This window comes from Talpa occidentalis, unplaced genomic scaffold (genome assembly GCF_014898055.3).
Source record: "Talpa occidentalis isolate TD23 unplaced genomic scaffold, MPIMG_talOcc4v2.1 talOcc4.18, whole genome shotgun sequence".
NCBI classification, from domain to species: domain Eukaryota; kingdom Metazoa; phylum Chordata; class Mammalia; order Eulipotyphla; family Talpidae; genus Talpa; species Talpa occidentalis.
The window spans coordinates 13,017,775-13,039,802 of record NW_023601851.1 but is presented as its reverse complement, the minus strand read 5'-3'; the positions used below and the strand labels follow the sequence as shown (position 1 = coordinate 13,039,802).

The 22,028-nt window shown below is 49.6% G+C and overlaps 1 protein-coding gene across 1 annotated transcript in view; it reads left to right on the top strand.

The window, feature by feature from the left end:
- Positions 1-607: 607 nt before the first annotated feature.
- LOC129146176 (zinc finger protein 39-like) overlaps positions 608-22,028 on the top strand; it is a 37,555-nt gene continuing 16,134 nt past the window's right edge. Inside the window, exons 1-4 of the mRNA XM_054697706.1 lie at positions 608-733; positions 1,327-1,471; positions 9,020-9,182; positions 9,428-9,520. Coding sequence (XP_054553681.1) covers positions 696-733; positions 1,327-1,471; positions 9,020-9,182; positions 9,428-9,520 — 439 coding nt within the window. The 5' untranslated portion in view covers positions 608-695. The remainder of the gene's footprint in view (positions 734-1,326; positions 1,472-9,019; positions 9,183-9,427; positions 9,521-22,028) is intronic.

The following is a 22,028-nucleotide window of genomic DNA, read 5'->3' as shown; positions in this document are numbered from 1 at the left end:
CTGCCATGCCCTGTGGGTAGCTCCCTGCTGTGGAGGGGGCAGATAGCTTGTCAGTCAGCGGGGTGCTTAACCCCTTCAGCCCAGGGCGGCCCCGTTGACCTCTCTTCCCTCAGAGCCCTGAACCCGTTATGGGCCCCGCAGTTTTCATGGGCCTCGCCCACCTGCCGGTTCTCCTCAACCTCCACTCCTCCCACTTCCAGGCCTCAACCCCACCCCAACGACGGCCTGACGGGCTGCGCAAGGGGTTGTGGGAAATGTAGTCTCCAGCCCCCGTGGTTCCCGCGGAGGTTTCTGGGCGGGGCTTCCGCGATCTGCGCAGGCGCGCCCCCGTAACCCCCTCCCACCGTCCGTCCGAATGTTCTGCCGCCTCCGCGAGCGCTGGGGCGCCCCGAGGTGAGCGCGGGTTTGTCCCGGGAGGCCGGGCTCGGGTGAGCGGAGACGCCGGGGGTTGGGGAGCGGGGGCGCGGGCGAGCGGGGGCCCCGGCCGCGTGGAGTCGGGCGCTTTGGAGCCGATTCCCCCCGGAGAGCGCGTGGGGGCGGGGCAGGGCCATTGGGGAGAACGTCCCGGCCTTTCCGGGGTGTCCCCGGCGCGGCCGCCCGGCCCTGACCCCGGACGCTGCCCGGGGTCTTCCCGGGTCGGGGGGACGGGGTCCCCAAGGCGGGGGCCCTGGGGAAGCGCGGGTCCGCCTGTGCACATGCGCACTGACTCCTCTGGACCCCCGAAAGTCGGGCGGTGAGGGAGAGGAGAGCCAGGCTGCGTTTCTGGGCGGGGTTGTATTGCGCCCGGGGCCAGATTCATGGACCCAAGGTGGGCTGGTGACGTTGCTCAGGTTGCCAGGATGGAGGCAGCCCCTGTGGGGGTGGGGAGGTCCCGGGTTTAGGGGGGGGGTTTCTGCTGCGTTAGAGGCTTGTTGTCTGAATTTCCAGGCTCCTTTCGCATTCCCGCCCCCAGGCGGCGTCCTGCTGGCTTCTGCATTAGGCCTCCATCCTGGAGGTGCGCACCCAGGGGGACTGTGTCCCTGTTGGGGTGTCCACGGAGAGGAGGGCGAGAGGCGGCGCGGAGCCACTGCTGGGGTGTCCTGGCAGAACAGTGCGTTCGGGGCGTCGTCTCGTTGGAAATCGTGTCCACACTCTGAAGTGACTCCTCAGCTTTGAGACGGTTGTTCTTGGCGTGACTGTTGATCAGGCAGTGGGCAGTGTCACCTTTTGTTAAGTTATGGTGAACCCTAAACCCAGTTCTGCCACTAATGGACTCGCGGGGCCTCTCCTGCCCCTGCTAGAAGTGTCACACGGCCATCACCCGCAGTGACTCTCTGGTGTCTCCAGGCAGCGTGTGGCGGGCTCTGGACAGGAGACTCCAGGACCCCGTGCAGCTGCCTCCGTCCTCTGTGCTGGACCCCATCGCCCCTCCCAGCGCCGCCTCCAGAGCCCTCATGCCTCTGTGAGAGCAGCGACAATGGATCAATCTCTGGTGAGTGCTGTGTTTGCTTCAGCTTGGGGTGCATTGACTTTATGGGAGTACGTCAACGGACACGTAAATTAGAAACATAGTTTTCTCCAGGGACACATTCCTCACCAGAGAAAGGTGTGGCGTAGATCCAGGCACTTCACATGTCCAGCATGTGTGAAGATGGGGCTCTGCCCTGGTGCTCACGCAACGCAGAGTCAGAGTCTGTGCCTGGGTCGCGGTTGATGACGCTGAAGGTGTGGACTGTGGCTCTTCACCCCGCTGGACAGAAACACTTCCCAGCTCTGCGCTGGTCCGGTGCGGGGTGAGGGAGGAGGGGGAGGATGGGGCCTGAGGACCTGAGTGCAGAATGGGGGTGAAGGAGCCACATGTCTTTTAGAAAGGACAACTGATTTTTTTTTTCAAGGTTTGTTTATTTATTTATAAATGCACTGGGTACAGTCAGAAGCACAGGAGGGTGAGAGAATTCACCAGAGCCAGAGCGGGGAGCAGAGCAGGCAGAAGGACCGAAGTACACTGCTGAGGGGAGCAGCCGGTGGCAGGAGAGGTCTGCGCGCCATGTGGGACCCTCGCTGGTGATCCAACTGGCGCTGCAGAGGCTGCGGGCAGCTTCACAACCCAACGCTCAAACCCTTGGCCCCCCAGGAGGCCCCAACTGAATTTTTAAGGTTTCTGTGCAGTAGCTAAAATCATATACTGTGTCCTGCACAACTCTCGGAGACTTTCATGCAGGCATCAGTCTTGGCATGTGTGCCGTTGAGTCCAATGGGGGATCCTTACATACCTGCCCCTGCCTTTCTCTCAGGTGGCCTGCAAACCGAAGGTGCCCAGTAGACTCTTCAGAGTCCTTTTTTCTGGCCGTTGTTTCCACTGCTCCTGCGCATTTCTCCTTGGTGTGGACTGAATGCATTTCTAGTGACACTCACTACACCCTAAGATGCTCTCCAGTCCAGTTACACTCTCCAAAAGTTCCTGCCATGTTTGAGAACACCATGTGTGACCTTTGGGAAATTTCATTTTTTTTAATTGTTTTAAAGCTTCTTATACTTTTTTTCTTATTCTTTTACTTATTTTCCCTCCTCGATCTGTCATTGACATGTGTAGCACTAAAAGCCTTCTGCTGAAATAGTTGCCAGTTTTTTCCTACAATCCTAATGTGTCTTGCCCTACCCCTAGTTTCCCCCTCTAGCAAACCACTCTGGCCCGTCCCCCGTCTTCCTCCCTCCCTAACTTCTCCACCCATTTCCCTGTTCCCTCTGGTGGTCATCTTTACCTTCAAATGACCCTGTTCAAGATTTATTCAAGTATTTTGGCTGTAAATGTTTTTTGGGTATTTATTTTCCACAGATGAGTCAAGCGATCTCATATGTGTCTTTACTTTTTGGCTTATTTCACTCAAGAATAGCACCTCCCGGGGCCTCCCTGGTGGCACAAGGGTTTGAGATGCAACCGATGGGGCTGTCTGTAGTCTCTGCAGCACAAGTTCCATCCCCTGGCCAGCCAGGGAGCTACCCACATGGCGTAGCAGACCTGACTGGCCTGCTGCGTCCCTCGGCAGTGTATTTCGGTCTATCTGCCTGTTCTGTTCCCTGCTCTGTCTCTGGTGAATCCTCTCACCTTCCTCCCTTGCACCTCTGACCTGTACCCCAGCTCCTGTATGCATAAATAAATAAATATTTAAAAAAAAAAACAATATCACCTCCTTGCCCACCCATTTTATCCTCAGTGTGGCCCTTTGCTCCTTCCTCACAGCCCTGCAGTGCTCCCCTGCGTGTGCTCCACACTTCCTGCCCTGCCTCTGCTAAAGGGATGTAGTTGGGGCCATGACTGGGCAGTTGGAAACACAGCTGCTCTGCTCATGGATGGGATAAATCTTTTTGTGTTTGAGTTTTCCCGTGAGGATAATGTGTAGAAGTATTGCAGATGCTATGGAATTTCCGTTTTTATTTTATTTTATAGAAACCTCTGCACCCTCATCCACAGGGTCTGTTCCGAATGTCATGGCCACCAGCCGTGGGTGAGAGCTCCCTTTTCTCTGTGTTCTCTCCAGCATTGTTCATTCCATATTTTTTTTTTTTTTTTTTAGTGTTTCACTTTTTTAAATACTATTTTACATAATTTTACATCATTTTCATTTTTGCACAGTGTAATCATTTACATCTTTGTTGTAGTCCCCATAAAATTCTCACCCCTCACCCCCTGTTTTGTATAAATCCATTCATTTTCATTTGGGCCTTCTCAAGGGGTGAGGTGGCATCTAAGTGTGCTTTTAATTTACATTTCTCTTAAAATAAGTTAAGGTGAACATTCCTATTGTCTGTAGGATGTCAGAATTCCCTTTCTAGAGAAGAGTGTATGTAGTTCCTTTGTCCATTTTTTAATTAAGATTTATTCATTTATGCATACAAGAATTGGGGTACAGGCGAGAGGTGCAGAGGGTGAGAGGATTCGCCAGAGACAGAGTGGGGAGCAGAACAGGCAGACTTACTGAAACACACTGCTGAGGGGAGTAGTGGGGAGTCAGGAGAGGTCTGCTGCGCCATGCGGGTTGCTCCCTGCCAGCCAGGGATCAAACTTGTGCTGCAGAGGCTTTGGAGAGCTTCATAGGCTGCGTCCCAACCCCTTGTGTCACCAGGGAGGCCCCCCTTTGTCCATTTTTAATTGAGTCATCAGTTGGTTTCTCACATTGTTTGGGGATGTTATAAATTTTGGAATGAACCCCTTGTCACATGTGTAGCATGCAGATTCTTTTTCTGTTCTGTAGACTGCCTTTCAGTTTTTGGGCTGGTTTCTTTTAAGGTATGAAAGCTTTTAGGTTTAGTGGTGTCCCACTTGTTGATTTTTGCTTTTGTTTTCCTGGGTGTTGGGGTTGTGTTCCCTAGTGCACTTTGGGGCAACTGTCCTTAGTGTGTCCCTATATTTTCTGTCAAGTACATCACCAAATATTTAACCCATTTGGAATTTTATAGATTGATTTATTTATCTATATAAGAGCTGGGGTACAGGCCAGACATGTGGTGAGTGAGAGGATTGACCAGAGACAGAGTGGGGAACAAAACAGGCAGATCTGGTGAAATACACTACTAAGGGGAACAGCAAGGAGACAGGAGAGGTCAGGTGTGCCGTGTGGGTGAGTTCCCTGACTGGGGACGAACTCATGCTGCAGGGGCTGTGGATAGCTTCATAGTGCTTTGCCTTAACTCCTTGCTTCACCAGGGAGACTCCATGTTGCTGTATTAACTCGGTTGGAATTTGTTGAGGATTTTCGCTTCTCTGTTCTTTGGTGGTGTTGGTCTATTTTTCCCTTTTATGCTGTCTTTTTTTTGGAGGGTATCGGCAATGCTGACCTCGTCGTATGTGTTGGTGAGTTTTCCTCCGTCTCCAGTGTTTTGGAAGATGCAAATTTCTTTGTGTTTGCTTCTGTCATGGTCTCTCTGATGATTTATTTTCTGTGTCCCTGAATGCTTGAGTATCTTGTGCTTCTGAATGTAGCTAGTCCCTGTGTTCCGATCTGGTCTCCCGTCTTCAGTCTGCACTTCTCCTTAGTGAGTCAGTCAACTGTGTTTTGCCACTTCTGCCAGTTACACTTGCGCGTGGGCCTCCTGCCCAGGCCTAGTACCACAGGCTCGGCTCCCACCTGACTGCGCCTGTAGCCGTCCCAATGGCACCTGCTGCTCATGCAACATGCAAACCTCGTCCTGTGTTGTGCCCTCCCGTGTGGAATTAGATCCTTCTCAGCCCAGGTCTCCCGCCACCAGAAAGGGATTACTCTGATCCAGAGTTTAGTCTCACCCAATGCAAGTTACTCTTCAGTATTACCTGATATCTTAATGGTTGCTAACAACAGCACCGCCGTGCATGCGTGCATGCGTGTGAGTGTGTGTGTTCACTTTCTTTCACATTACAGTTCTCATTCTTGGCCAAACCTGATGGATGTGTTTTCTCAGTGATGAGGTTGCTCCCCTTTCTGCCTCCGACTGGCCAGGGTGTGGTGACACCTCAGAGTTCAGGGGGAGAAAGTACTCAGGGGTCAGTGGGACACGTTTGAACAAGGGTCATGACACAGACACTCGCTGAGTAAAACCAGGTAGCGCAGATGTTCATCATTTGACCTTTGGTTGTTGGGAGTTTATGTCAGTGATGCTCAATGTAGTTTTTAATAAAGAGCTTCAGGTTTCTGTCATCAAGTCTGGAGTATAGTAGGTGCGTTTGCATTTGTCATACATATGATTCTTGCTGAAGTTACGGTTAATGGTAGATTTTTTTAATTTTGATAGATGTTTATAGAATATTGATAGAATGAATATATTTTGCAACCTAATTTTACCAGCTCTTCTGTCACCTGTGACCATGCAAGTGTTTCATTTTATAAAACTTTGCACTGTGGGGAGCAGCAGTGGCTGCTCTTCTGCCCAGCATGACTGTTGCTTCTTTTTCTCCTTTTCCTAGAAAACGTGGCCCTCCATTCATTCATTCATTCATTCATTCATTCATGTTTTAAAAGATGAATTTATTTATGCAAAAACTGAGGTATGGGCCAGAGGTGTGGGAGGGGGGAGGATTCACCAGAGACAGAGTGGGGAGCAGAACAGGCAAATCTATTGAAATACTCTGCTGAGGGGAGCAGTGGGAGAGTCAGGAGAGGTCTGCCACACCATGTGGGTAGCTCTCTGGCTACCAGTGTTATACAGCCATCACCACCTTCCAGATTTTTTCATTTCCCAGTAATAAAATACTGTACTCATTAAACTCTCGCTCCCAACTGCTCTGTCCATCAGCCCCTGTATCCACCATTTACTTTCTGTTTTCAAGAGTTTGACAACTCAGACCTGTATGAATGGAGTCTTATTACACCTTGTTTTCTTGGTGAATCTCTTATTTTATTGCATTGTTAACTGTTTTGTCATTTCATAGGTATCGTACAGGAGTGAATTCATATTGTAGTGTGTGTCATTGTTTAGTTCCATTGTGAGGCTCATTAATAATATGTGTATTTTCCAGTCTTATTTATCCATTAATCCATCACCTTGGGTTGATTTTGCTTTGGGCTGTAATGACTGGTGGTGCAGTGACAGTAGGTGAGCAAACGTCTCTGCCCGTTCCTGCTGTCCCTGCTATTGGTGAACACCCCGGGGTGGGGGTGGGTACTCCTGTCATTCTGAGTTCCCTTTTCCCAAGAATCACCTTCCTGTCTTCCCTCCTGGCTGCATCATTTATGTTTGCCCCAACAGTGCGCAAGGGAGCCAGGTCCAAATTTTTGCCAGTACTTGTTCTTTTCTTTCTTTTTAAATCATTGCGATCCCAGCGGACGTAAAATCTCATCTCTTGTACTTCTGATTCATTTTTCCTTCGTGACTGATCGTATTGAGAACGTTCATGTGTTAGGACCCGCTTGGGTATGTGATTTGCAGAGCTGTGTATTCCAGTCCTTTACTCATTGCTGCACATTTCCATTTTGAACAGGGTCGAAAGCGTGAGGGGATTGTATTGTCCCATTTCATCATATGGTCCTTTTATGGCATCCTGAGCCCACTCCTGCTGGGAGGTCCCCGTGAGTTTCTGTGCGCAGACATGAGCCATCCACCTTCTCTTTCTTTGCTGTTGTTTTATTTCTCGTATTAGTGTTTTAATCAATGAGCCTGTAAATAAATGCATTTTTGTTTTCCTAGAACTGGGATGTGCCGGGTTACCTTGCAAGAGTTGCTGTCAGTGCATCAGGCTCATCGTGTCCTGGATGCTGTTGTGTCTTTGCATTTGTTTTATTCATTGTTTAACCCTCCAGGTTTCTTTATTCCAGCAAGTCTCTGCCCTTGGTTCCGCTACATGCATTGCTTACTGTTTTGTCATTTCACTGGCAGCGTACAGGAGCTCCTGTGTGTGTGAACACGGGTGTGTGTTATAGTCTGCTCACTGGGTTTTCCTTTCCAGAGTCGCTTTACCTGTGGCTTTCATTAGTTTTCCAAGAATGAATTATAACTAGTTATGACCATTTTTATGTATGTTGTCTTTTTGTTGTTGTTGTTGTTACGTAGCGTCACCCAAACCCATTGTGAATAGGGGACACTGAGCGTCTTTGTTAGTCCTTCTCTCACTGGGAATGTTGATGTCGCCTGTGACTGTCAAGGACTTGATTTGTGTTGAGGAAAAATCCTCTGAATCCTTTTTTAGCTAATACAAATGGAAATTTATTTTAATGGGTTCCTATTCTATATGTATGTGGAGGTGCACAGGATTTACTACACAGGAAAGGAAATGATGGAATAAATTTACGGATTTCATAAGATGTTTGTTTTCTTATACCGTGTATCTTATTTTTCAAAACTCTTTCATTGCTATGATCTATTTTTTTCTTTCTCGAAAAGAAATATTTGTCTCTTCTAGTTGTTTTTCCTCTTCTTTCAATACCTTTTGTTCTGGTCAACGTGTTCTCCCCTACGGTGATGAAAACTATCAATAATATCCTGGAGATTCCCATATTCTTTCTTTTCTTTAATATTTATTTTATGTATGCATATAAACGCTCGGGTGTAGGCCACAGGTGCAGGGGGTGAGAGGATTCACCAGAGACAGAGCGAGGAACAGAACAGGCAGACTGACTGAAATACACTGCTGAGGGGAGCAGCGGGGAGACAGGAGAGGTCTGCTGCGCCTTGTGGATAGCTCCCTGGTTGGGGATTGAATTTTTGCTGCAGCAACTGCCGATAGCTTCATAGTGCTGAGACTTAAACTCTTGTGCCACCAGGGAGGACCTGATTCCCAAATTTCTGTTTTCACCTTAGACTTCCTGATCTACCAGACACATGTCCAGTTGCGTGTGGAATTCCAGTGTCTACCAGCCTGTCATGCAGACAGCATATTAGGAAAACATTCCTCGTACCTCAGCCACCAAGTTATTACCAAGTTCTCCTCCCCTTTGTCCTTCCATTTTAGAAGTGATGACCTGATCTGTCTTCTTCTGACTCTGTCAGCTGAACATCTTTTCTTAAAATTTTATTTTATATATATTTTACATCATTTTTTATTTCTGCACAAGTTATGCATTTTTCATCTTGGTTATAGTCCCCATACATCCCACCCCCCTTATTTTAACCCTAATCTCTCCACCCCCCATAGTGCATCTCTGGTTTATACTTGCTTGTAGTTGAACATCTCTTACCTTTGCTTTTTCCCACCTCATTGCTTGAACATCCTGTTTTCGGGTTCAGTTTTTGTTTACTGTGAGTTGGAGATAGCAGGCTTTGAGGTCACGGGAGTAAAATATTGGCACAAAGTTGCACATGCTTTTCATTTGTTATGAAGCTCCTTTAGCACATGATTCCGGGTGTATGTCTGTTACACCTGCCAGCCAGGCTATCAGCTCCTCAAGGAGCCAATTTTATTCATCCTTTTATTCTTAGAATCATAGACACTTCAAATATATAAGGTAAGCTATAGTTTACTTGTAGGACCAAAGGGGTGAATGTAGAGGTGAGGCTCTTTCAACTGCGAATTCTATACAGGACCGAAGACCCACAAAATAAGATGTGTTTGCACTTGCTCTGTCTGACCCAGGCTGCCGGCCCTGAGATGAGAAATGTTCCCTCAGAAGGGACGGTGTCATTTGAAGATGTGGCTGTGAACTTCACGTGGCAGGAGTGGCGGTACCTGAGTGAAGCTCAGAGGACCCTGTACCGGGATGTGATGCTGGAGACCTGCAATCACCTGGTGTCCCTAGGTGAGGAAGCTCCAGTGTAACACTCTAGTGCAATGCTGTCTTCTGCACTGATAAGTGTGCACTTGCTTATGAAACTGAGTGTTGGTGAGGTTGAACATGGCAGGCAGTGTACATTGTGGGTGTTTCGGTTTTCGTTTGGAAAGATTCAGATTGGCCTCTTTTGCACAGCTCTTCACACTGCATTTGTTAGTTTTCAAAGACTGAAGTTGAACTTGATCGAAGACCAACACTGTTTCTCATCACAGGGCACTGTGTTACCGATCCTGAGGAGAGCATCAGGTCGGAGCAGGGATTACAGCCGTGGACTGTGGACGATCCCCCAAACCAGGACCTCTCAGGTCAGTCAGTGCTTGCCAGGCCGGGAGGCTGAGAGGAGGCTGGGAGTGTGGCCAGTGATATTGGCCACACTGAGGTGCTTTTTCAGTGTCCAATCTTGGAGAGTGTGTCTGCATATATCAAACTGATTCTTTATTCAGTTTCCAAATATTACTCTCTTGTGAATTTCGTCCTGCTCTTTTAAAAATGGTTGTTTATGTTCTTAAACCAGTATGCAGTCCCTGATACATGGGGATGATTCTGCAGTAATCACATATCTCTATTCTCTCTCTTAGTGTATTCTCATAGACTGTTTTCTTTAGGTTCCTGTTGAGGAATTTTTTTTTATTCTTTCTGTATGTTTATGGGAAGTTTAGCCAGTGGTAAATTTTCTGAGCGGGGAGAGCAACAGTACTCACAGAAATGATCTTTACATTCTGAAGTTATACACTCTGTGAGGAAAGAATATGTAATAAATACATTTATTAATAGAGAGGTAAAGCCACAGAGGATCTTTGACCAGCATGAGTTAAACAGAGTGGAGGATGTTGTTTTTGTGTGTGCTCCATACGCATCATTATAGAGATTAATTATTTTCTTTCAGAGCTCAGGTGAGGTGAATGGGTTGCACTGACATGTCATATCTATAGTTCCCTCTGCAGTCTGGGATAGAGGCTATGTATTGCTATTGGAGATGTCACTGAGCAGGTGACTAACTCAAAAGGGATAGAGAGGCGTTGACTGGAGAGTTATTTAGAACATGAGTAGTGTTTCAGGGCAAGCCTTGTGACCGCCCTCATAGTAATTGTGAGGCTGAGGAGGACCCAGAATTGTTCAGCGTTGGAAGGGATGTTCTGTGACATGGGAGGGGGAACCTGAGGTGGTGGTTTCTAAAGCCATGGCACCAAGAGTTTCAGGTTGGGGGCTCATACCTTGAGGAGCAGTGTGACCTGTGCAATTCCACCTTCTCGTGGGAATCGTTGGGAGGAAAGTAAAGGAATCTACGACAGTGTGATGTAGCTGAGAGTCACACACAACATAGAAACTGGAGCTGCTATGAACAAAGCAGAAACACAGGTTCCAGGGAGTGCGTTGAGACCACCAGGGTGTTGCTCTCAGAAGGATGTGAGAAAAGACTTTAACGCTGATAGCACAGGATGGATGCAGAACTTTTTTCCTATCACTTAGCAGGAACGTGGGACACAATGATGAGGTGGAGTTTGCTGCATGTATTAGGATTCTGAGCCTTAATGTGATATGATATTTAAATATGAACTGACGGGTCTCTTCCATGGAGGGAAGCACATGCCTCTGAGAACCTCTGCAGGTGACCGTGGCCAGGGCCAGAGTCGAAAGAAGAACTAAGGAAATGGAGAAGCAGAGTCCTTGTGTCTCAGCAGGCCTCTTGCTTAAAGTGCCTGGGCAATGACTGGGTCTCTCAGTCCACGGGTTTCTGGGAAAGCCATGGCCTCTGCAGGGCTTGGTTATTCAGAAAGTACCCTCAAGAGTTGCACAGGGTCAGTCTAAGAAAGAAGGTGTGTAGGATCTATGTTGGGTGAAATGCTTCTGGTTGAAATCGACAACTCTAGTTAAAAGACTATATTTAGCAAATATTTATGATTTTATAAAACCATTGTGAAATTAGATTTACTGCTTTGTTATCCTGGTTTGGCATTAGAAAATCTGTTAATTGGGGCCTCCCTGGAGGCCTAGGGATTAAGTCTCTTAGCTCTCACTATTATGGCCTGAGTTTGATCCACAGTGAAGGAGTTCACCGACTTTGGCACAGCAAATCTCTCCAGTCTCACCTGCCGCTCCCCTCAACAGTGTATTTCAGTCAGTCCGCCTGTTCTGGTCAACACACTCCCCTACAGCACACTCCCCTACAGCACCCCCACTCCTGCACCTCTGGCCTACACCCCAGATCTCCTATGCTAAAGTAAAAAATACCAAAAAATCTATTCTCCCCATAATTTACTATGGGCAAAACACATGAATCAGAAAATTAATACCTGTAAATTATTTTGTAATATAGGAACTTTCGTGCCGCTTGGTAGTATTCACTCAAAATGCTTCCTTTTTAGAGACATGGTCATTTTTATCTCACTTTAGATGTCCATACTGTGGATCACCTGACTCAGGACAGCCCTGCAAATCAGGGCAGACATGTGTGGCAAGTTCTTACCACCAGCAGCAAAATACCATCCAAGGAGAGAACTGACTTAATGGAAAAAAACAATTTGCACTCAATTCATTGTTTGAACCATAGTATCAAAAATGAAAACAATTCAGCGATGATGCCTGAGGACTTTACTATACATAGGACCATGATGATCCCTGGTGAGCCTCATGAAGGGCATGCTAGAGAGAACGAGGAGGTTTTAGTAGAATGAGGGAACCCATCAAGTATCCTGAGCACCTTAGTCACCAGGTGATTCAGAACTTTCAACAGCCTTTTGAATTTTGTGAACAAGGAAAAGTCGTGAGTGAAGAAATAGTATTTACACCTAGAGGAGCCCTTCTGGAAGGGATTGTCCGTAAATGCAATGAGTGCAGGGACACCCGTGATGAGGTGCCTTTCGTTGTCCGAGACAGAACCCAAGGAAGACAGACTCCCTGCAGTTGTAATGAAAAGGGGAGAGCTGCGGAGATGACTCCAGTTCATTTGAATCCTCCTAGGTATCTTGAACATAAGCAGCAGAAATGTTGTGAAAGTGGGGCCAGTCTCAGAAAAACATTTCACACCTATCCGTGTGAGAGTACCCAGTTAGGAAAGAATCATTTGGGATATAAGAGATATGGTGAAGCGGCCTCTAAAACCTCTGTTCTGACTGAACATCAGAAAACACAAGCAGACGATCAACCTGATGAGTGTGGGGGCACCGCTGAGATTTCCTTACAGAGGGGATACCAGAGAAATCTCACTGCAGTGAAGTTGTTTGGCTCTAACGATTATGTGAAAACTTACTCATGGAAGACTGCCCTCACTGTACATCCACAATCTCAAACGGGAGTGAAGCGCTACCCGTGTCAGGTGTGTAAGAAAACTTTCAGGTGGAAACCTGGTTTTAGTGTCCATCAGAGAATTCATACAAGGGAGAAACCCTATGAATGTCAGGCGTGCAGGAAAGTGTTCTCCTGTAAGTCAGTTCTTGTTCTACATGAGAGGACTCACACTGGAGAGAAATGCTATGAATGTGAAGGGTGTGGGAAAGCTTTTTCCAGGAAGGCTCACCTTACTGAGCATCAGAGAATTCACACTGGAGAGAAGCCTTACGAATGTCAAGAGTGTAGGAAGACTTTCCTCTGGAAATCATCCCTCAGTCTCCATCAGAGAATTCACACTGGAGAGAAACTATGATTGTGAAGGGTGTGGGAAAGCTTTTTCTAGTAAGGCACACCTTATTAGACATCAGAGAATTCACACTGGAGAGAAACCCTATGAATGTGAAGGGTGTGGTAAAGCTTTTTCCAGTAAATATTACCTCAGTGAGCATCAGACAATTCACAGTGGAGAGAAGCCTTATGAATGTCAAGAGTGTAGGAAGACTTTCCCCTGGAAATCATCCCTCAGTAAACATCAGAGAATTCACACTGAAGAGAAGCCTTATGAATGTCGAGTGTAGGAAGACTTTTCTCTTGAAATCAAACCTCAATAAACATGACAGAATTCACACTGGAGAGAAACCCTATTATTGTGAAGAGTGTGGGAAAGCTTTTTCTAGGAAGTCATCCCTCAGTCTCCATCAGAGAATTCACACTGGAGAGAAACTCTATGATTGTGAAGGGAAAGCTTTTTCTAGTAAGGCACACCTTATTAGACATCAGAGAATTCACACTGGACAGAAACCCTATGAATGTGAAGGGTGTGGGAAAGCTTTTTCCAGTAAGTGTTACCTCAGTGAGCATCAGAGAATTCACACTGAAGAGAAGCCTTATGAATGTCAAGTGTAGGAAGACTTTCCTCTGGAAATCATCCCTCAGTAAACATCAGAAAATTCACACTGGAGAGAAACCCTATGATTGTGAAGGGTGTGGGAAAGCTTTTTCTAGTAAGCCACACCTCATTACACATCAGAGAATTCATAGTGGAGAGAAATCCTATGAGTGTCAAGAATGTGGGAAGGCTTTCCGCCAGAAATCATCCCTCAGTAAACATCAGAGAAGTCACAGTGGAGAGAAGCCTTATGAGTGTCAAGAGCGTGGGAAAACTTTTTCCAGTAAGCAAGCTCTCACTGGACATCAGAGATGTCACTGGACAAAATCCCTATGATTGTGAAGAGTGGGAAAACTTTTCAGGAAGTCAGCCCTCACTAGGCATGACAAACTCCACACTGGAAGGAAATGCTATGAATGTCAAGAGTGGACAGGCAGGCCTCCCCTGGTGGTGCAGGTGGTTGAGCGCAGCGCTGTGAAGCTGTCCATGGCCTTTGTGGTGGGAGTTTGATTCCCTGGCTGGCCAGGAGCAACCCCATGGTGCGGCAGACCTCTCCTGTCTGGCCCGCTGCGTGTATTTCAGCATTGTATTTCGGTCAGTCTGCCTGTTCTGTTCCCCGCTCTGTCTCTGGTGCATCCTCTCACCCTCCCACACATCTGGCCTGTACCCTGGTTCTTGTATGCTTGAATAAATAAAAATCTTTTAAAAATATTCAAAGTTAGGAGCTCAAACCACATCATGCAGCTGAGATCAATGGGAACTGACATAGTTTCAATCTTAATTGCTTGGAGTTACCTGGTTCACTCTGTTCTCCCAAGTTCATGCAGTGATGATGTCGTTGTTCCTGTTGCCGTTGCTTCTAGTATCCTCTTAAGTTCCTGGGCGATGCTATGCCTGTCCACAGCAGCTGTCTGTCTACATGGCACACTGCATGTTGCGTGGGTAAGTGGTCTCTCTGGGTTTTCTAACTTAGTCGTCACATTCTGTCCAGTACTCTAAGTCTTTGTGGTGCCCCCCGATGCTGGAATTGCTCACCACCAAAATGTCCTCCTCTAGAAGGAAATGTTGAACTGTGTGCTCTTGGCTATAGGTTGAGGTCTGCGGCTGTCTTTACCTACCTTTCATGATGAAGGATTTTCGGGGCCTCCCTGGTGGCCTCGGGGTTTAAATCTCAGCGCTATTACCTGCTCTGGCCAGGGTTTCAGCCCTAGCTAGGGAGCCGCCCCACATATGGCCGCAACATGCCTCTCCTGTGTCACACGCTGCTCCCGTTAGCCATGTATTTCAGTGGTTCTGCCTGTTTGTCACCACACTCAGTATCTGGTGAATCCTCTCACCCCCGAACCTCTGGTCTACACCCCAGTTCTACAAAATAAGGGAATTTTGTTGGAAGATTAATTCTGCATACAAGATCTGGGGTGCAAGCCGGAGGTATGAGGGGGTGAGAGGATTCTCCACAGAGAGAGTGGGGTGCACAGCAGGTGGATCTACTGAAATCCACTGCTAAGGGGGCCAGTGGGGACACAGGAGAGGTCTACTGTGCCCGTGGGTCACCTCCCTGGCCAGGGATCGAACTCGTGTCTGCAGTACTGAGAACAGCTTCATAGTGCTGAGACTTCACCCCTGCGCCAACAGAGGCCCCTGAATTTTTTTTAAAGGAAAGGATTCTTGCCTGTTATTTTTTTTTATTAAATTGTTGTTCATCTTTGTGCAATATTGGATTGCTCCCCTTCTGTATAATTCTTGCAAATGTCCTGTCCGCACCGCCCCTGAGACCCGTCACCCCAGGCCCTGGTGCTGCTCCTCCCCTCCTGGCCCCTGTTCTGCCCCATCCCCTGCTGGCGTCTCAGCTCTGTCATCTGCCTGCTAGTTTTGTCTTTTTCCCCTGATCCTTTCTTCATTCCCCTGTATTCCTCCTGGAGGTGATGATGTAATCCAGGTCTTCTTCCTTCACTCTTTGTTCAGAACATAATCCCTTCCGCCGTTGCTGGCCGTGCCCTGAATGTGGTCTTTGTCTGAGTCAGTTCATACCTTGGGGTGAGTGGTCGGTGTATTAGGTGGTGGCTGATGATGTCCTTGATGTAACTCTCGCTACCACTCCCCCCTCAGGGGCCCCGGGCACCTTCTGGTGTCTTTCTTTGGCTCCGTGGTGATGTTGAGCGGAGAGTTTGTGCAGCAGGCCCGGAGTCTGAGGCCTCGGGTGTGCTCTTCCTCATTTCTTGTCTTTGGTACGAAAGTACTTCCAGGTGGAGCCCAGAGTTCCAGAAGAGCCAGAGATTTACTCACAGGAGTAAGGACAAGAAAGCTCCCTGAGCAGAACGGTCCCGAGGGGTGGCTGCTGGGGCCGAGAAGCAGGGGCTCCCACGGCTGTGGCGGGCAGGGAGCGGGTGCTGGTGGTGGGGGTCTCTGTGGCGTGTCTCTTGCTGAAGGGCTTGGCCTGAGGTCTCTCCCGAGGCTCCGAGGCCCGCTGAGTTTGCCCCCGTTAATCGCCTGCATGTCCACACCTAGCCTCGGTCTGTGGATTTGCAGTCGTGCCCTGTGTAGGCTACTCGGCGTCCTCTCCGCAGGGCTGGGCTCGGGGCCCGTCCGTCGGGGATTGTTTCTCTGATCATGGATTTGGGACTTGGGCGCCCGCTCCTCCCTGTCCGTGCCCTCTACGCAGCTTCCTCCGTCAGGAACATCTCTATGGCCAGAGCCCCCATCCTGTGTTTCCAGTTCGGTGACTGACGGGGTGTCTGTCCCCTGAGAGCATCTTCCCTGATTCAGGGGGAGGTACATTGGTCCCTTTAAACTCCACCTGGAGTGTCGGGGCCACGGGCCATATTCCTCAATGCGCCGTGGGAGGTTGCTGAGGTTTTCACCCCTAGGCCGCAGGCCGCTTTCCACGATGCTGCAGGCTCCTAGGTGTCCTTGAGCGCCCATTAAAGATGGCATCGGGCCCCTCAGCCTTCACCTCAGACCTGGTCCAAAGAGGCCTGCAGGGTTTGCTAAGACAACACTCCTCTGCTAGTGCCACGTTCCCTGGAAGTGTCTGTTGCTGTGACGTGACCCATGTGGGCTGTTGCAGCAAGTGTCACTCTCTGCTTTGAAGGTGAGGGGTTCAGGGGACTCGTGTCACGTCCCCCTAGAGGTGTGTTGGGGCGTCCAGGGGTGTGGCGGGTGAGGCTTCTGTGGATGGGTGGGCGGAGGCCCAGGAATGGCCTCCACCGTGCTCCGTGGGGACCTTGCCCAGCTCAGCCACATCCCGGGGTCAGGACGTGCAGGATCAGCCCAGCCCAGAGACACTGTCCATGCTCCAGCGGTGAGGACACTACAGGAACCCTGAGGAACCCTGAGCTCCAGGGGCAGGGAGTGGACCGGGGCAGGGGAGGACTCCCCAGAGACGAGTGGGGAGCAGAACAGGCAGATCCACTGAAATCCACTGCTGAGGGGAGCCGCGGGGAGACAGGAGAGGTGCTGCGCCCTGTGGGTCAGCTCCCTGGCTGGGGATGGAGTTCTTGCTGCAGTGGCTGTGGACAGCTTCACGGTCTGAGACTTATGGAGCAGGGAGGCTATGGGTCCATTCTTCTGTGGGGTGCTTATCCTTCGGATATGGGGACAAGAGGTGTGTGCTACTTGCAGGTCTGTGCCATCTCCCTTGGTCGCCCCCACCCCTAAGTTCATCCCCTGGATGAAAGGGAGTGTACCCATAAGACCGAGGTGGATGGCCGGTCTTGGGCTGCGAGGTTCTCTTTCTCTGGAGAAGCAGAACTGCTCGGGAAGAACATGTTCGTCTTGGTAATGTAGCCAGGCTAGAAGACAAAGAATAGTTTGACTTTTAACCCTTTGCACTCCAAACCATTCTGGACATTGGCTACCAGCTATTCGACGCTAGTTTGCGGCGGAAACGTGCATTTACAGACCCTCGCATTATTTATTATAATTTTGGAACCAAGTAACATATTAGAATGATATTGGACTTACATAAATTGGGTGACATCGAGGAATGTATATGTCCAAAAAAACCAATATTTTATTGTTTATAATTTTGTACAGTATGATAAATTTTGTAACACTCCCCAATATGCATTGCGGGCTGATTAGTGGAGCTCATCTTTACTGCTACTTGTGTCATGAGACTCATTCGTGGTTGGACGCTTTGCCATTGTTCTAATAAAAATATGAATAAATGCATGGGTTGAAAATTTCTAATTGTTATTACTAGCTGACAAGATGATATTTACCAAAATAACTTTCACCAAACAATTTATTCACTAAGAAAAGAATCATTTTCCGATTTTCTCCTCGTTAGATCATTGTGCACTGCTCGAAGCTTCAAACCAAAATGACCTCAGCTTTGAAAATCTTTTCCTCCAGATGTAGACTTGTTTATTTTTAATTATATATCTCACTACACAGTGTGCACTATGTTTGAAAACCGACCTTTCTTCTACAAACTCCCCTTATCACTCTTTTCAAGTGGCGTTTTGAAGTGTTCGGACCATCGTGAGCACGCATCTCACATTCTCGTCTGACACAAAACCCGCTGACATTTCTTGTATATATCTTAGTAATTTTACGATATTTTTATTTAATTTCTTGTGCCATTTCAAGATAAAACTTCAGGGAAACATGCATGTCTCAAAAAGTTGCGTTGAAATAACTCAATTCCCCATAATCACTAATAAATTGCAATGTCCCCTGAGAGGGGACATCCGAGTGATATGCTAGAATTCCAATGTCCCCTGAGAGGGGACAGCGGAGTGCAAAGGGTTAAGCAATGAGCAGAAAGAACGCAGGTCTATTTTGGGGGTGTATGTAAGCCTTTGGGACACCCTGGTTTCAGAAATAAGAGTTATACGACAGAGTGAGTGTATGTAATGCCACCAAACTCTGCATTGAAAAACATATGCCTTCCTAAGTACAAATAATGAACTAGAAGAGGAAATTAACAAAGCCATCCCACCTACAATTGCACACGCAAAAAAATTAACTGGGAATAAATTTAACAGAGGAGGTGAAAGACTTTTACAAGGAAAACTATCAAACATTGTGGAAAAAAAATAATAGAAAGCGTAGAGAAATGGAAAGAAAGACCCAGCTCATGGGGTGGAAGAATCAACATTGTCCAAAGGGCCATCCAACCCAAAGCCCCTTCTAGAATCACTGCAACCCCAATAAATATCCCGATGGCATTCTTCAGAGGAATAGAACAAAGATTACTGAGGTTCATATGGAAACACATAAGACCCCAAATAACCAAAGCTTTCCTGATTAAAAGTGGGGGGAAATGAAGGAGTCACACTTCTGATCTCAAACTAAAGGTAAGGGGCCTCCCTGGTGGCCCAGGGGTTAAACACAGTGCTCTCAAACTACTGCCAGCCACTGTGCACAAGTTGGATCCCCAGCCAGCCAGGGAGCTGACTGCCATGTGCCTCAGACCTCTCCTGACTGGCCTGCTGCGCCCCTCAGCAGTGTATTTTGTCAGTTGGCCTGCTCTGTTCCCTGCTCTGTCTCTGGGGAATCCTCTCAACCCCAGCATCTACGGCCTGTACCCCAGCTCTTGTGTGCATAAATAAATAAATCTTAACTATTTGTTAAACGAGTATTTTGGAAAGCCAAATAAATAATTGAGCTAGAGTTACCTTATCAAATCCTTAGTTATAAATCTGACTTGTGATATCATTTTGAAGAATACTACTAATAAGTATGTGTAGATTCATGAAACAAATCTGTAAAAACTTGGATGTGTGCAAGATTATGTGGAACATCCTGAGAGACAGAAAATACATCCCGAGAGCAGGCCAGGATGAGCTGCTCACCTTCTCACAAGCAGGGATGAGCATCAAGCAGTCTCGGGCGGGGAGAGGCCACGTTGTTTCCAGCTAGTGTCATGAGACTTTCCTGGGCTTGGCTGCGGTGACCGACATGTCGGCCAAGGTGAGGTGAAGTGTGGACACTCTCAGTCCTGAGGAGAGAGTGATCGGGGCCGTCCTCCTGCAGAGAGCTGGGGTGGAGGACGTGGACGCCGCTCGGGGTGCCGTCTAGCCGTGACTCTGCGCACCCTACTCGGCGGCCTTTCGGGGTGAGCTGAGGAAACAGTGTGAAGGGCACGTGAAGTCTGTGAAAAGGCCCCTGGCGCTTGCCGTGGTCACTGCTGAGTAGCCCGGGAACATTTTCCCTCTGAGCGAGCCATGTGCTGGCTCCGACTGCTCCCGGCCCTCCAGGGAAAACCTCGGGGAAGCCGGAGCCGCCGCCTCCAGGGGCCTGAGTCCCGAACTTGGGGGGTGGGCGAGGTTCCTGGGCCAGGTGGAGTCGGGCTGTGGAGGCGAGTCGGCCCAGAACGTGTGGTGCCGGGAGCGGCCCTTGGGTGGATTCCTCCATCGGGCACGAATGTCCTCAAGGCGCTCGCAGGGGATTCTCTCCACAGCGGCTGGCAAGGCCCGCGGAGGAAACGGGGTGATGAGAAGCCAGGGGTGGCGGTGGGCAGGGGCACCTGCACCCGCCTGGGCAGAGGCGGCCCTGGCACCGTCGCCCGCGGGGAGGAAGGACCGTCCCGGGTCCCTGGCGGGACCGTCTCCCCCCCCCCAGCTCCCCCGTGACCCGCGTGTCCTCCCCGCGCCGCGACGGTCTCGGCGCCTCCGGAGCGTCACCCCGTGCCGGCCACGTCCTCCCCGCACACCTGGGTCTGAGCTGGCGGCGCCTCCTCCGGGTTCTCAGTCCTCCCTCGACTCTCCCGGGGCACTGCTCCTCCGGAGCCACTGGACACGGGTGTCCCCAGGGGTCGTGCGGGCGACAGTCCTCAGAGTGTGGAGAGACGAGTTTGTGCGGGGGTTGTTCTGTGTCTGTCACTCACCTCCTTTGTCTTCTGGGGGGGCGTGACGTCAAAATTGGGAATTTAAAAAGTCCTGTTGTTACAGGAGGTGGGGGGAGTGCAAAGCCCCCAGAATATCCGCTCCATAAAGGGTCTGCATCTGCTGCATCAAGAAAAAGCATAAAAAGGGGCCTCCCCAGTGGTGCAGCGGTTGAGCACTGGGTTGCGAAGCTGCCCGCAGCCTCTGCAGCGCCTGTTCGATCCCCGGCTGCTCCCCTGCCACCAAAGGAGGATCCCACTTGGCGCGCAGACCTCTCCTGCCGCCCGCTGCTCCCCTCAGCAGTGTACTTCGGTCCTTCTGCCTGCTCTGCTCCCCGCTCTGGCTCTGGTGAATTCTCTCACCCTCCCGCGCTTCTGACTGTACCCAGTGCTTGTATAAATAAATGAATAAAAAAATCTTTAAAAAAAAGCATAAATTTAAAACAATCTGGCCAAGCGTCTTGAGGAAGGGATGGTTGCTAGAGCCCCATGGGCAGGAGGGGAGCGGCTGAGCCCTGCACAGTCGGACCAGATTAGCTGCCCCTCTTGTGGCCCAGACTGCGGCCACGGAAGCAACAGCATTTTGCTGCCCCCAGGCCCTGCGTGCAGAGCCCCTCAAGACTCTCAGCGCCGCAGAATGTGTCCAGGTCAGCCGGCCCCTCAGGAAGGCTGTGAAACATAAACCGGGCAGTTGACAGAGTCATAGGTCAAGGAGCTTCCATTTCTCCTTGTTTAAGGAGAATGATTCTAACAGTGAAATCGGAGTTGTTTAGAGCCAAGTGGAGTTTCGGGTTCATAAGAACATCCAGAAGTTTCTGATGACAGTAATTATTGGCAGTTTTCTCTATGGAGAGCAGTCATCTCAGCTTGGGAAAAATTTACATGTTGGGCAGATCGGTTCCTGGGAGATGATACTTAGAAGGACAGCACGGGATGCACCAATAAAGGAAAAGATATTTCATGTAGTGTCCAGGATGTCGTCGTCATTCAAGACACCATTTGCATCGCTCACAGTAAAGGACCCCAGGTGCTATAACGTGAAACCTGGAACACCGGGTGCTTCAGCCCCTAAACTCCCTCCCTCTCTCATGGGGGTGCCTGTCTGGCTGGGGGCCTCTACGTGATCATTTGGGAGCTTCGGCAACTCAGGTGTTGATTCCGTCCTCCTGCTTGTCTGTGGAGTCCTCTGGCTGCAGCCAAAGGAGGGGTGGGGAAGGACACTGTGGGTGAGGTGGGGAGGTTTCACTAGCAGACCTCTCTCCTGCCCCTGCTCGGGTGACTACAGCTCCCGCAGGCACCGCTGCGGTGGAGACCCGTGATGTGATATTGTGGCGCGCAGAGACCGTGTGGGGGCTGCGGGTGGGAACCTGGGGGCTTGGCTGGCATCATCCTGGGCCGGGAGGACCCTGGGGGTCGGGGCTCATTACTGAGTGTGACCCTCCGTGACCCGCCTCCGCGGACTGGTCTCCCGGTGCGTCGTGGCAAGTGGGTGCACCTGGGGTGGGTGCACCGGGCCAGTCCTCCCCACCCGTGTGTTCATCTCAGGGACGCGCCTCAGGGTTTGAGGACCGTGGGTGACATAGTCCAGGGCCGTCGCCTCCTCCCCGCCCAGGTCTGGCTGGCGGGAGAGCACCCCGCCCCAACCGGGTCTGAATGGCGGCCCCGAAGGAAGGGGAGCCCGTCTCTCCACCCCACCGTGTGCTCTGGGGGCAGGTGATGAGGCTCTAACCCGGGGCACCCAGCTGCTACTCTCCAGAGAGGA